The sequence below is a fragment of the Podarcis bocagei genome (assembly GCF_964188305.1).
Source record: "Podarcis bocagei genome assembly, chromosome: 17".
Classification (NCBI taxonomy): Eukaryota; Metazoa; Chordata; class Lepidosauria; order Squamata; family Lacertidae; genus Podarcis; species Podarcis bocagei.
This window is the reverse complement of record NC_138143.1, coordinates 14,070,997-14,085,714: the sequence shown is the minus strand read 5'-3', so window position 1 is coordinate 14,085,714 and position 14,718 is coordinate 14,070,997. Positions and strand designations below refer to the sequence as shown.

At 46.2% G+C, this 14,718-nt stretch overlaps 1 protein-coding gene across 6 annotated transcripts in view; it reads left to right on the top strand.

The window, feature by feature from the left end:
* The window catches only part of SMARCA2 (SWI/SNF related BAF chromatin remodeling complex subunit ATPase 2), a 124,357-nt gene that overhangs the window by 17,691 nt on the left and 91,948 nt on the right, over positions 1-14,718 (top strand). For 5 of the 6 annotated variants that reach the window (XM_081176073.1, XM_081176074.1, XM_081176072.1 and 2 more), the window contains 3 exons: positions 5,488-5,811; positions 7,147-7,248; positions 9,739-9,988. In XM_081176073.1, the coding sequence (XP_081032199.1) occupies positions 5,488-5,811; positions 7,147-7,248; positions 9,739-9,988 (676 nt within the window). The remainder of the gene's footprint in view (positions 1-5,487; positions 5,812-7,146; positions 7,249-9,738; positions 9,989-14,718) is intronic. The other variant, XM_081176075.1, reaches the window with a different exon arrangement.

The following is a 14,718-nucleotide window of genomic DNA, read 5'->3' as shown; positions in this document are numbered from 1 at the left end:
GGAGGTGCTTCGCAAAACGAATTTCCTATGGGCTTGCTTCGCAAGACGACAATGTCTTGCGAGTTCCTGCTGGTTTTTTTCCCTCCCCCCCTTTTTCTGAGACGCTAAGCCGCTTATCAGCTGATCCGATCAGCAGATAAGCCACTAAAAGCCGCTAATAGCGCTAATCCGCTAATCCGTCAATGGGCTTGCTTTGCAAGACGAAAAAACCGCTAGACGAAGAGAATCACAGAACGGATTATTTTCGTCTTGCGAGGCACCACTGTAATTTGGACAGGGTGCCTTGTGCCCTTGGTTGTCAGATTCTTGCTGGTTATTTTGGTGGTGGTTGACTTTCTGCCTTTATTTATAAAAGGCTTTTGAAGCTGTTAGAAAGAGCTAAATAAACTTTCCCCTGGAGAGGCACTCCTTCCTAAAAGTTTAGGCTCAAAAAGAATTGCAAGGAAAACAAGTTTAAGGGTACGTTCGTAACTCCAATTACGTAAACTTCAGGACACGTAAGTGGCAAACATGGAAGTGTATTTCTGGGTTTTTGCCGCATGCGCAGAAGCGCTCTACTGCATTGCGTGTGTGCGCAGAACAGGCACCTCTGATTGCGGAAATCTTGGGATCTGGCTGGAGCTCCAGAACGGATCCCGTCCACAACCCGAGGTACCACTGTATTTTCTGCTTTCATTGGGTGCGTTTTCGTGTTTTGGAGAATCTGTATTTATTAGAAAATCAAGAAATTATTCACACGGTGGAACAAAACCACATGAGCACTGTTTGTGGAATGGAAACTTAATACAGCGAGATGAACTGTCCCGTCCATCTGTTTTCCCAAGGATATCCCTATTTCTAAATATGAAATGGCCCTTGTCACCCAGTCCAACTCTGGCTCTGCCAGAAACTTCTCTCTAACTTTCTCACTAACCGGCCAAGTCTCTCCCTCCTTGCCTTTGGAGCCTGTCCCAGTTGCCACAAGAGGACCTGGTAGCACTTTTCCTTGTGATTTTTCTGGATTTGCGACGCCTCCTTTAGTTGCAGCCTCAGCTGTTCCAACCAAAACATAGTCAAATAATTTCTCCCCATGCCTGTCCTGCCATGGAGAGCCCTGACAGGGGCTCCTATACCTTCCGCCTTTGTTTTGTGTTTGGATAAGATCCCAGAAGGGCAAATGTCCGGGCTAGAGAACGAAGGCAGAGCCCCATGTTTGCATGCAGAGAAAGCAGACAGAAAGCATGGCTCGCCTGCAGAAGGTCCTGGGTTCAAATCCCAGCATATCTGGCTAGGGTTGGGAAAGACCCTGTCTCAAATCCTGGCCAGCTGCTGCCAGCCTGTGCAGGGAGTACTCAGCTGTGATCTGGACTGGAAAGGGCAGTTTTCTATATAATGTCAGACTGATGATCTATCCGGACTAATGCTTTGACTGCCAGCATTTTTAGCCCTCCTGCAATGGCTTCCTAGGAAGGAACTCTCCGTTACGTCGATTAAATTCTTGCTTAGCTCATAGAATCGGAGGCTTGTAGAGCTGGAAGGGACCACAGTGGTCATCTAGTCCAGCCCCAACGCGATGCAGGGATTTTGAGTTGGATGAGTCTATAGCATTGGAGTTTGTCTATAGCACCAGAGTTCATTGGAAAGGAACTATTATTATTATTATTATTATTATTATTATTATTATTATTATTATTATTATTTATTAATATACTGCCCTGTACCCGGGGGTCTCAGGGCAGTTCACAGAATAAAATTAAGATATAAAACCACAAAATACCTTTTAAAAGGGCGTTGGATGTCAGTCAGCCCAAGGCCTGGTTAAAAAGGAACATTTTTGGCTGGTGCCTAAAGGTGTATAATGAATGCACCAGGCGAACTTCCCTGGGGAGAGCATTCCGCAGATGGGGAGCCACTGCAGAGAAGGCCCTGTTCTCGTGTTGCCACCCTCCGGGCCTATTGAGGAGGGGACATACAAAGAAGGGCATCAGATGATGATCTCAGGGTCTGGGTAGGTTCATATGGAAAGAGGCGGTCTTGAGGTATTGCGGTCCTGAGCCATTTAAGGCTTCAGAGGTCAAAACCAGCACTTTGAACTGGGCCCGGAGCTTATTACACCAATTGTAGCCGGTGCAGTCGGACCACAATTGGTGCAATAAGCTCAGACCGTCTTGCAATCTGGCCGCTGAATTCTGCACCAGCTGAAGCTTCTGAACCGTTTTCAGAGGTAGCCCTACGTATAACACATTGCAGCAATCTAATCTTGAGGTCACCAGAACGAAGGCAACAGAACTATCTGGGTGGGTGCTTGCTTTGTGATGTTCTTGCTGAGGAAGCAGAGGCGTGGTGGGGAGGGAAGCCACGGAGAGCCTGCTGCAGTTTTAATTTGCGTCCCTTCAGAAAGCAGTATTTGGGGCAGGCAGATGTTTGCCGGACCAAATAAAAAGGTAAAGGGACCCCTGACTATTAGGTCCAGTCGTGACCGACTCTGGGGTTGCGCACTCATCTCGCTCTATAGGCTGAGGGAGCAGGCGTTTGTCCGCAGACAGCTTCCGGGTCATGTGGCCAGCATGACTAAGCCGCTTCTGGCAAACCAGAGCAGCACACGGAAGCGCCGTTTACCTTCCCACCGGAGCTGTACCTATTTATCTACTTGCACCTTGACGTGCTTTTGAACTGCTAGGTTGGCAGGGGCAGGGACCGAGCAATGGGAGCTCACCCCATCGCGGGGATTCGAATCGCTGATCTTCTGATCGGCAAGTCCTAGGCTCTGTGGTTTAACCCACAGCGCGACCCGTGTCCCGCCGGACCAAATACATGATGTGAAAATGGTGCAACCTGCCTAGGGTATAGCATTGTGCACACCTTGTGTGCGGGATATATCCTCCCCTTCGCGATTTGCATCTCCCTTTCCTTTGCCACCCCCGCCGCCTGCCTTCTTGGGGGCTTCTCCTTGCATTCCCTCAGCTGACACATCCAGCCGCTTTTCCCCCGCTGCTTACGGAGGGCAGGTCAGGCCTCGGAAAGGTCAAACGTTCTTGTCGCGGCATATGCCGCGCAGCTAAGCTCTGAGAACAGAAGGTAAGCATAAAATACGGTTAATCTCTGGCAGTTTCTGAAAACAAATGAGCAGCAGCAGAAGCGCATCGTTCGGGGGTCCCTTCCCAGAGGAATTCACGGTTGAAACTGAGCGCTTGGGATGGTTTCGGTATTTAGATAAGGCTTGCAAACACTCTGCAATTTAAACAGTTGCCTGGCATTCCAGAAGCTCAGCTGAACAGAAAGCGAGTTACTTATTTCGGAACGCTATTATGCCGCCAAACTCTGCAGGCAGCTTCCCCGTGTCCCCTTTTGAAAACACGAACGTTGCAATCAGAGGGATATTTATATATCCTCCTCCTATTGATGCTGGGCTGCCTGCTTTTCGTTCTGTTCCTATTAAAAAGAAAAATGCGGCGGGCTTTAGAAGGAGTTACATTCATTCGAGCGCCAGGCCCAGCACCCAGCCGCCTGAGCAGACAACGTGTATTCACACCTCGAGACGGTTACAGCGTAAAACCTCGTTCTGGCCTGACATATCGTTGCATGCTTACGTTGTCAAAGGTTTCCCCCAGATTGTGTCCTGGGGGGCTGCTGTTACTTTACGTAGGGCCTGGAAGGGTATTGTGAAAGTGGAGAACAGTGTGTAGCAATAGATACAGTGGTGCCTCGCAAGACGAAATTAATTCGTTCCGCAAGTTTTTTCTTCTTGCGAGTTTTTCGTCTTGCGAAGCACGGTTTCCCATAGGAATGCATTGAAAATCAATCAATGCGTTCCTATGGAGACCATCCGGGGACAGAGGGGAAGCGCCGCTCTGTCCCCTCTTTTGAAGCAAGGGGCTGCGGGGAGAAGATCGCTTCTCCCCGCCGCCCCTTGCTTCAAAAGAGGTCCGGGGACAGCGGGGAAGACTTATTTTCTTACTTGCTCTGATGATAGTCATTGTTTGGATGGGGGGCTTTTATCCATTTCTGCAGTCACACAGTCAATCAGCTGAACTGGGATCCTCACAGTCACAAAAACAAATGAACCAAAAAAGGCTAAAAAAAAAAAAGGCAAAATAAATAGCAAAACCAAAAGCGCCAAATACAGTGGACCTCGAACTTAATCCGTTCCGGAAGTCCGGTTCGAAAACCAAGGCGCAGCTTCTGATTGGTGCAGGCGCCTCGGAAACAATTGCTGACAGCCGCATCGGACGTTTGGCTTCCGAAAAACATTCGAAAACCGAAACACTTACTTTTGGGGTTTTTGGTGTTTGGGAACCAAGGCATTTGAGAACCAAGGTACCACTGTACTTTAAGAATACGGAAGCAAGCATCAGAGACTGAGAGACTCCTTGGGTTTAAAACCCAGGACCTTTAGGTATCTCTAACTTGAATCTTTTGGAAACCAAGAACCTTCTTTGTATTATATGCATGCCCTGTGAACCCACAGAGCCGTGGGAAAGTGGAAACACTGTCCTAATTGGTTTGCACACCATAATCATAAGTTTGCTCAACGACCCAAGTGCAGCTGATTTCGGCGGTATAGCATAAATGTCTTGCAAGCTCTTAAAATGGGAATACCCAATTGGTTTTTATTTTATATGCTGTTTGGGAAAGCTGACTTGGCAAAATACATTCATTGAAAGGTGGGCTATGAATCCTATAAATAGATGAAATATCTATGGAACTTAAAAATAAATAAATGCATAGATCGTGTTTACAAAAAACCCAGAGGCCTGTCTTCTTGGGATACTGGGTTCCGCTATCCTGAAAAGTGTAAGGGAATTATTCCTCTATGCGACAGTGGCTGCGAGAATTTTAATAGCATCAAATTGGAAAGGAGAAAAAATACCCTCAAAATTGGAGTGCCAACGAAAACTAATGGTGTACGCAGAACTGGCTAAGCTATCAGGAGGAATAAGAGATCACGCAGATCAAGTATTTTTCAATAAATGGGGTTTATTTAAAAGTTACATAAAAGACTGCAACACTATAAAATCTGTGGCAGCCTTTGAATAGCTTTTGTTATACACTGAATAGTTGTAAAGAAAGTACAGTATCTTGGCTAAGCAATTATTTTAAACAGACACAAACAGTGAGCTAGATAAATACACATTTAAAGCTAGATGGAGTTGGCGGGAAGTCAGTGGAACTAGAAGAAGACTGTGATAAAGTGTAATAGAGACTGACAATTCTTTGGTGTTTATTTGTTATGAATAGTTTCATTTTTTAAAAAAAAAAGTTTAATAAAGTATTTATTTTTTTAAAAAAGATTCCTATAAATAAATCCAGCTCGTTTACCAGAATGCTAGGGGGAAATAATGTGGCCGTGAGTGGCAAGTTACTCTTTGCTTATTGTCTCTCCCCCCCTGCCCGCCCCCCCCCCCGGTGATCCTTGTTTCCTAATTAAACTGAGCCACTCTGCCGCAAGGAAAGCCTCTTACATTTTTCAGGAAATGACGGCGCTAATTGCTCTTTTGCTTCTTTCAGGCTACATGTCTCCCCACCCGTCGCCCTTGGGACCGGCCCCTGAACATGTCTCCAGCCCGATGTCCGGAGGTGGTCCCACTCCGCCCCAAATGCCGCCAAGCCAGCCGGGACCTACGATGCCGGGAGACCCGCAAGCTATGAGCCAGCCCAGCCGAGGACCTTCGCCCTTCAGTCCGGTTCAGCTGCACCAACTCCGGGCGCAGATTCTGGCCTACAAGATGCTGGCCAGGGGGCAGCCGCTGCCCGAAAACCTCCAGCTTGCCGTCCAGGGGAAGAGGACTCTGCCCGGGATTCAGCAGCAACAGACTCTTTACAAGCCAACGGGTAAAACTGCCGGACTTGGTCAGCTTCCTCTACAGTCACCCTTGTGCAAATTACCGTATTTTTCGCTCTATAAGATGCACTTTTTCCCTCCTAAAAAGTAAGGGGAAATGTGTGTGCGTCTTATGGAGCGAATGCAGGCTGCACAGCTATCCCGGAAGCCAGAATGGCGAGAGGGATCGCTGCGCGGCGATCCCTCTCGCCGTTCTGGCTTCTGGGATTCAGAATATATTTTTTCTTGTTTTCCTCCTCCAAAAACTAGGTGCGTCTTATGGTCTGGTGCGTCTTACAGAGCGTAAGATACGGCAGTTGAAACAAACAATGAATTTAGCACAGTAGTTTATTCCACAAAACTCACGTATACATGTACAAAACTCACATACACGTACGTTAGTAACGGATATGGCCTCCGCTATTTTTAAGCAGCGTTTGAACACGGTTTGGCATGGAGTCTACTGGTTTTGAACAGTCCCTGTTGATTTTCGGATGCCTGTACCACACTTGAATCAGCGTCCGATTGAGGTTCTCCATAGTCGTACAGTCTACAGCATGGAGGCGACTTTTGCATATAGCCTACAAATTCTCCATGGCATTGACATCTGGGGAATTCCCTGGCCAATCAAGTACCTGTACAGTGGTGCCCCGCAAGACGAATGCCTCGCAAGACGGAAAACTCGCTAGACGAAAGAGTTTTCTGTTTTGGAGGTGCTTCGCAAAACGAATCTCCTATGGGCTTGCTTCGCAAGACGAAAATGTCTTGCGAGTTCCTGCAGTTTTTTCCCCTCCCTCCCTTTTTCTAAGCCGCTAAGCCGCTTATCAGCTGATCCGATAATCCGCTAATAGCGCTAATCCGCTAATCCGTCAATGGGCTTGCTTCGCAAGACGGAAAAACCGCTAGACGAAGAGAATCACAGAATGGATTCTTTTCGTCTTGCGAGGCACCACTGTTTGCTGCTCTGTCCTCGCTTTTGATGTCTGACAGGGGGCTAGGCCCTGGTGCAATATCCCAGCACCGTCAGGATACCTCTTTTCCAGCTCTGGAATAACTCCCTTTCGTAGATCCTGAACCTCTTGGCCATTATGTGGCTATTGCAGACCTGCATTTTACAATGTGCAAGAGGCCTCGGTTTTCTCTTTCCTCCAGCTTCAGGCTGGCCCCACAAAATCTAACAGCATGAGCATTGTATACATTCTCTCTACGATGGGGTTTGAACTCTCTGTGTGTGCCTGTCAGGGCTTGTGACGTAATTCACTTCAACTCCTGATGGATGTGCAATAGCTACTGGAACCTGCTTTGGTGTGGCCCATTCTAATGGAAGGAAAATCGTCTTTTTGCAGTTTTTGCAGCACATGCCAATGCCCCCCTCCCAGCTGGACCAGGAGCTGCCTCAGGAATGCCAGCACACACGGCTGCCATGGCCCCCAAAACCTGGCCAGAAGGTAAAAAAGAAAGATGTCGGCAGCTCTTTTATATCCAGACTGTTGACATAACAGAGAGAGAGAGAGTTGAGAAAAAGAATAATGTTGGGTTAGTCAGTCCTTTTCTTAAAAAAAACACACAACTCCTTTGCTGTACAGTGGGACCTTGGTTCTCAAACTTAATCCGTTTTGGAAGTCCGTTCGAAAACCAAAGCGTTCCAAAACCAAGGCACGCTTTCCCATAGAAAGTCATGCAGAATGGATTGATCCATTCCAGACTTCTAAAAACAACCCCTTAAACAGCAATTTAACATGAATTTTACTAAGTAACGAGACCATGGATCCATTAAATGAAAGCAATAATCAATGCACTGCAATCACAGAATCAACCCATCAACCAGTAGCTGAAATGGGTTCCACACAGCCACAAAAACAAAACAAAAAGAGCCACAAAAACGCAAAATAAATAGCAGAAACCAACACCTCAGCATAACACTCAAATCGGAAATGTAACACTCAAAATGGAGCATGTTCGGCTTCTGAAAACAGTTTGCAAACCGGAACACTGACTTCCAGGTTTGCAGTGTTTGGGTTCCAAGTTGTTTGAGTACCAAGGCGTTTGAGAACCAAGGTACCAGTGTATAGCAAATTAAATATTATTGGACTGTAATGATTTTTATTGACATTGGACTGTTGGGACAATTCCATTAAGTCGTTTGAAAAACGCAGTGTTTTCCTTGGTGAACTATAGAAATGAGAAAGAAATTGGGTAATGTGAGGTAGCTGATAAATGTGAGAAATTGCGGCGAGTTTCATTTTGACATTTCCTGGGAAAGGCAATCTTTTATTGAACAAAGGATGGGAACAGGAGTGGAATTTCATGGAGAGTTGAAGCATTCAATTAGCTTCTCAGGCATATTAGTAAATATCAGCATCTTCTGATCTTTACCCCTGACCTTATATGTTGAGAATTACTGGTAAATGCCAACATTTTCATTTATCATAATAGACACACCTGTACTACCCCAAATGCAGCCAAGTTTACTGCTTTATTGATGCATTCTGTTTTTTTGCTTGATGCATTCAGGTTTTTTGTTTAGACGTAGCCTTGGTTTCTCTCATCTCCGCATACAGGGCTGTGTGAATATTGCAGCACTGGTATCCATGCTTCTAATAGGAATTAACTTGTAGGATATCACAGGACCACAAAAGCAAACCCGTCCCGGTGGGCACATAACATGTACTTTTATAATTAATGAATGCAAAATAAAGCCCACAAACTATTTTAGAACTTTCAAACTCTAGAGATTAATCCTGATTTTTTAAAAAAGCCAATTAAGTCAGGGCTGGTTTAGAGATTATCACCAAACCAGGATCTGGTATGAGGCTTCCTTCTCCTCACATACTTTGATTTCCTGAGTTGGGTAGACCACGGGGTGCTGTTGAATGTTCTAAAACCAAAGTGCTGTTCCAAACCAAAACCGGAAGTAACGCTTTAAAGCGGGTTACCAGTTCTGGTCTGCAATCATAGTTAGCCAGTTTGGATGCGATGGGGCTGCCCAGGGAGAGAAGAGAGTGTGCCAGCCCAAGCTGGCGTTGGCCTGTTACATGTGAACCATCCCTCAGGGTTATGAAAAGAGGGTTACGTATCATCTGCTCACATGACTGGGCAAAATTTGCTGTATAATGGAATATTTCATGTGTCAGGAATTGGATTGTGGTGCACGCAGATTCAGCCAGTTGTCCAAGGTACGCCTGTATTTCATTCCTTCTCTTTAGCAGGTGCATCTGGCTGCTGAAGTGTCCTTGATCCTATTGTCTTGACCTTATCCAAAAGGATAGATAACATTTTGTTTAGCTCCTTAACAGCCAGATGTTTCCTCCCTTTATGGTCCTGATTTCTGGGCTACTACTAAAATGAGGCTGTATTTTAATTGTTTGTTTGTTTGTTGTTGTTGTTTTTCTATTAGGTTTTATTGTAATTTATATTTGGTGTTAGTCACCCTGAGCCCGGCCTTGGCCGGGGAAGGCAGGATATAAATAAAATTTTATTATTATTATTAATAGTAATAATGCTTCTGTTGGTATACATGGAAGCGAGTGTGAAGAAGTGTCATTGTTTGGCATACAGTCATACCTTGAAAGTTGAATGGAATCCACTCCAAAAGTCCGTTCGACTTCCAGAACTTTCAGAAACCAAAGCGCAGCTTCTGATTGGCTGCAGGAAGCTCCTGCAGCCAATGGGAAGTCGCGGAAACCCCGTCGGATATTCGGCTTCCAAAAGAAAGTTCAAAAACTGGAACAATCACTTCCGGGTTTCGATCGTTCGGGAGCCAAGGCGTTCAAGATCCAAGGTACGCCTGTATTTCATTCCTTCTCTTTAGCAGGTGCATCTGGCTGCTGAAGTGTCCTTGATCCTATTGTCTTGACCTTATCCAAAAGGATAGATAACATTTTGTTTAGCTCCTTTTGGTCCAGGTTTATGAATATTGGTGCTGGCTTATTTTCCAGGGCAAGGGCCAGAGATGAATGTTCCCAGCACCCCTCAGAAGCTCCCTGTCCCGTCCCCCAGCGGAAGACCTTCTCCGGCGCCCGCCCCTGCCCAGCCGGCGGCTGTCATGCCAGGCCCTTCGGTTCCTCCGCCCGCAGCCGGCCAGCCTTCGCCCATCGTCCAGCTACAGCAGAAACAGAACCGCATTAGCCCCATCCAAAAGCCCCAAGGGCTGGACCCTGTGGAAATCCTCCAAGAGCGGGAATATAGGTAAGAACCAGGCGGAGAGGCAGGTGTTTCAGTACGATTTGTGATTTATTTTTAAAAAAGAAATATTTAGCAACTGCTGTATGACAGGGTTGTCTTTGTCCTTGGAGGTTTCTTGGCAGGGATACTGGAGTGGCTTGCCGGTTCCTGCTCCAGGTGGATCACGTTTGGTCAAAACTCTCCACTATGACCTGTCCATCTTGGGTGGCCCTGCATGGCATAGCTCATAGCTTCTCCGAGTTAGTCAAGCCCCTTCGCCACGGCAAGGCAGTGATCCATGAAGGATCATAAAAAGCAGAGACATCACCTTGCCAGCAAAGGTCTGTATAGTTAAAGCTATGGTTTTCCCAGTAGTGATGTATGGAAGTGAGAGCTGGACCATAAAGAAGGCTGATCGCCAAAGAACATTGACGCTTTTGAATTCTGGTGCTGGAGGAGACTCTTGAGAGTCCCATGGACTGCAAGAAGATCAAACCGATCCATTCTGAAGGAAATCAGTCCTGAGTGCTCACTGGAAGGACAGATCCTGAAGCTGAGGCTCCAATACTTTGGCCACCTCATGAGAAGAGAAGACTCCCTGGAAAAGACCCTGATGTTGGGAAAGATGGAGGGCACAAGGAGAAGGGGACGGCAGAGGACGAGAGGGTTGGACAGTGTTCTCGAAGCTACCAGCATGAGTTTGATCAAACTGCAGGAGGCAGTGGAAGACAGGAGTGCCTGGCATGCTCTGGTCCATGGGGTCACGAAGAGTCGGACACGACTAAACAACAACAACAACAACAACAAGAAGAAGTAGTATGACAGAGACATCCAACTTCCAATAGACTGCGATCTATTCACAGTAGAAAAAAACTGGCAGTGATCTACCCATTGTCGTTGGATGGACCAAAGTTGAGCTTTTTTGGGAAAGGCAAAGTTGTTGGGCTTTTTAAAGGAAGCCACAGTTGTTGTTTTTCCCCTTTTTTTGGGGGGGGGGGAGGATATCACTGAGGGACCGAAGATCTAGCAGGAACACCCCGCGATCTACCAGTAGATCACAATCTACCCGTTGGACATGCCTACTGTATGAAAACAACGTCACACTCATGGTGTGTAACTTTGGGAGAAGGGTGGCGACTCGTCCCGGAAATTGTGTGGTGTCGCCTAAATAGGCACCAGCTGACTTGAGGGAGAGGATGACGAGGCTCGTGCGTTTTCCGAGAGTTGTGTAGAAGGTCTTTTTTCACCTCTGCAGAGCCATTTGCCAGAATTTCTCCTGCACCCAGTGGACAGAGGGAAAACTACGAAGGAACGTGTGTCGCCTTCTGGAAGATTCTTTGGGCATAGAGGAAGGGCACCTCCGCTCCCTAGAGGCTGGTGGTGGTTCCAAGTGATGCAAATTTCCCTCATGAACTGCACCCCCAGCCCCAGGTTTGGTTCAAATATAGTGGTACCTCGGGATGCGAACGGGATCTATTCCGGAGCCCCATTTGCATCCTGAATAGAATGTAAGATGCAATGGTGTATCTTCGTGTGCACGAGTCGCGTTTTGCCACTTCTGCGCATGCGTGTGATGTCATTTTGAGCCGTCTGCGCATGCGCGAATGGCGAAACCCGGAAGTAACCCGCTCCATTACTTCCGGGTTGCCGTGGAGTGCAACCTGAAAGCACTCAACCTGAAGCACATTCAACCCGGGGTATGACTGCACCTCATTTGTTTCTGTCAGATCCCTATAATACATCACCAAACCAAACCAAGCTTACTTTCCAGCTGTGTCTTGTGTTCTGCTGGCTTGGGGCAGCTATCTTTTCCTCCAGTCCAAGACAGATAAAAAGCCAAAACTACGTGTGAGGAGATAAAGGGAGGCCATCTGTCAATCCTCGTCTGTGCTGCCAACCCGACCAGAAGTAGCATCAGAAACCGAGATGTAAAATCTGGGAGGCAAACGGCACCTTAAATCTAGGCTCTGGTCACCTCGACAATATCTCTGGGTACTTTTTCTTTGCAAGATCACAAAGCAAATGGTCAGTGGGGCACCAGAAGAGTCTTTGGGTGCCCCGCAGACCAGCTGACTGGCGCGACATGGCAGCCACGCCAAACCTGGTCATACCCAGGATTATGCTGCTGCAACACAGTTTCCTTGGCTCCCAGTATTATTTGGGATTTCCTCAATCTCTGTTAAGAATTGGGGTTCTCACCTCGCCACCTTCTCGGAGGCTACATCACGGCCTAGGACCCTCGTACCTACGGGACCCCGTCTCCTGGTATGCCCCACGGAGGACCTTAAGGTCCATATATAGCAACACCCTAGAAGTCCCGGGCCCTAAGGAAATTAAATTTCCTATGAAGAGATTGCACCCTAATGTTTTAATGTTGTATCTTAATCTTTTAAATTGTATATTAATCAACTTGTTTTTATTATTGGTTGTTAGCCGCCCTGAGGCCAGTCTTAGCTGGGGAGGGCGGGGTATAAATAAAATATTATTATTATTATTATTCATACTACTACTACTTAAGAGAAACCTGCATGCTCTGAGCGAAGGCAGAAGCTAACTGGCTGGAGAATGTTTTGTGCTAATGCTTTAAATTGTGAACCATCCTGAGACCTGCGGACGAAGAAGAAGGGTCAGAGAAGTGCCATTGACGGTGCCTTCTGCCCTTAAAACTGTCTCTGAAAAGTTTCAGCCCATCCTGTAAAGAGTTTTGCTGATATTCGTCATAGTATGGCTATACTTGACTTCTCTCTTGAATTCATTCTGCATAAGAAGAGATTGCTCCAAAACGTTATTATACCCTCCTTTGACCAACAAAGACTGGTGAAACTCTTATCTTTTGAAAAATCTCTACAAAACCTTTACATTTATGTCGAGAACAGCTCAGCTTATTTTGCTGTTTGAAACTGGGCCAGCGCAATAAATTCATGCCGTAATTTTTACAAAGCTCTCTTGAACACTTAGAAGAAAAAAATTAAGTGCTGCTTTAATCTTAATGAATAAGTCTTGTAAAACTAATAATGCGCAGTGCAATTTAATGTCACTCCACTATGTGCAAAGCTTCTTTCCTTCTCAGAGCTCATGAAAAAAATTACACCCGCTATTGTCCTGAAATTATGAGCACAGTGGATTATGTCGGATGGATTCCTTTTATCATCTGACGAAAGTATCCCTGCCAGAAAGCTCTTTGCGCCCCCAGAGGCCTCAGTCTTGCCGCATGGCCCCCGTTCCCAAAAAAACCTCACCGTCCTTCAGGCCGACGCTTGTGACTGTGCTCCCTCGGTTCCAGGGGCTGCTGCCCTTTTGCAAAAAGATCTCCCTCTCCGGCCCCAGTTCGAAATTCGCTTTCTTCATGGATGAAGACAAATAACTGCACTGTGGAGATTAATTAAACATATTTTGGGCAGGGTTAGATTAAATCCCCTGAGCGTTTTGCAAATGGCAGCTTCAAGAAACTGCTTCCGTCTTTGGCCCTTCCTTATGACTGAACGACTTAAGAGCCTTCACTGTTTCCCTCCGAATGCTAGAGCAGCTGTTCCAAGGATTAGGCAGGAAGCATTATTTCGGCATTTGATGCATTGATTGTAGAATATGTGGCTGCCACAAAGCCTTTAAAGGTAGAGTGTTAATTACAATTCCTTATGCAGGTCATTCCTAGTAGGAATTTATATTTTAAAAAATAGCCCAAAAATATTTTTTCCTTTTAATTTATGTGAAAGCCATTTGGCTGTTGCGTTTATCTATCTATCATCTATCTATCTATCTATCTATTTATTTATAGTTCAGTTATGAGACTCTTAGTTCAGTTTTAAGCAAAGCCAAGAATAAGTTTGCGATAAATTAATGGCAGCATCTACAATTTGGTGCTACTGGTCTCTACCCTTAGATAGACGTGTGGGTTTCAGTTGATTTTCGGTGTTGCTTTCTTCATTTTACCTGCCAAGGTAAGGCGGCTGGTCCTTATTAAGATAAAGGGGACAAAGTCACGGTGACATTCTTCCCTGGATCAAATTCCCCTCCTGCCCAAACGCTGCTGATCAGTTTGCCGGGGTTCCCATTTGTCCAGAATTTCTGGGGCCCGTCCTGCTTCCCTCCCCAGGCCCTTTTGGCTTCTGCTGGCGCTTGGCTCTGTTCCCTGGCCTGAAATCAGAAGGAGGGTCCTCTGTAACGTTAGGACCCACTTGGCTCTTGGAAGCGCTGCCTCTTTCAGCTCCCCGTCTGGTGCCAGACTGACACCGCTCTTAACGTTGCGCTTAGTTAACAACTTTTCATCCCAGGGCTGCCAACTCCTCTATTAACACCATTAGCATTAATTCTTCACTCTTTGCGCTGCGATAAAGAGATTTAACGATGCGCAAGGAGTGGCACACAAGGGGGTGAATTCATTGGTATTTGAATGGCATGCCGGTGAATCGTCATGATTGGCAGCTGACATTCTTCTGACAAAAATAAATAAATAAGAAAGGGGTGTGTATTTGTGTGTCCACACCGTGGGATGCTACCCACCCCCTTCTATCCAGGTGGACCTAAAAACCATTGCAAAACTTTTCCGTGGGTGAAATTGAGGCTGCTTTGAAATGGAGCCCAGGTTGGCTGAAATCTAAAACCTTTTCTCTCTCGTTTTGAGCCCTGCTTATGCCTCAAATGTCTTCCTCAACAGTGAGAGGGAACTCTTGGCCTTTTGGAAAATTTCAGAGGATTTTCTCTGTTCATTTCTTACCTTAAGCTTAACAGACACATAATGTGCAGTTCAAAGGCTT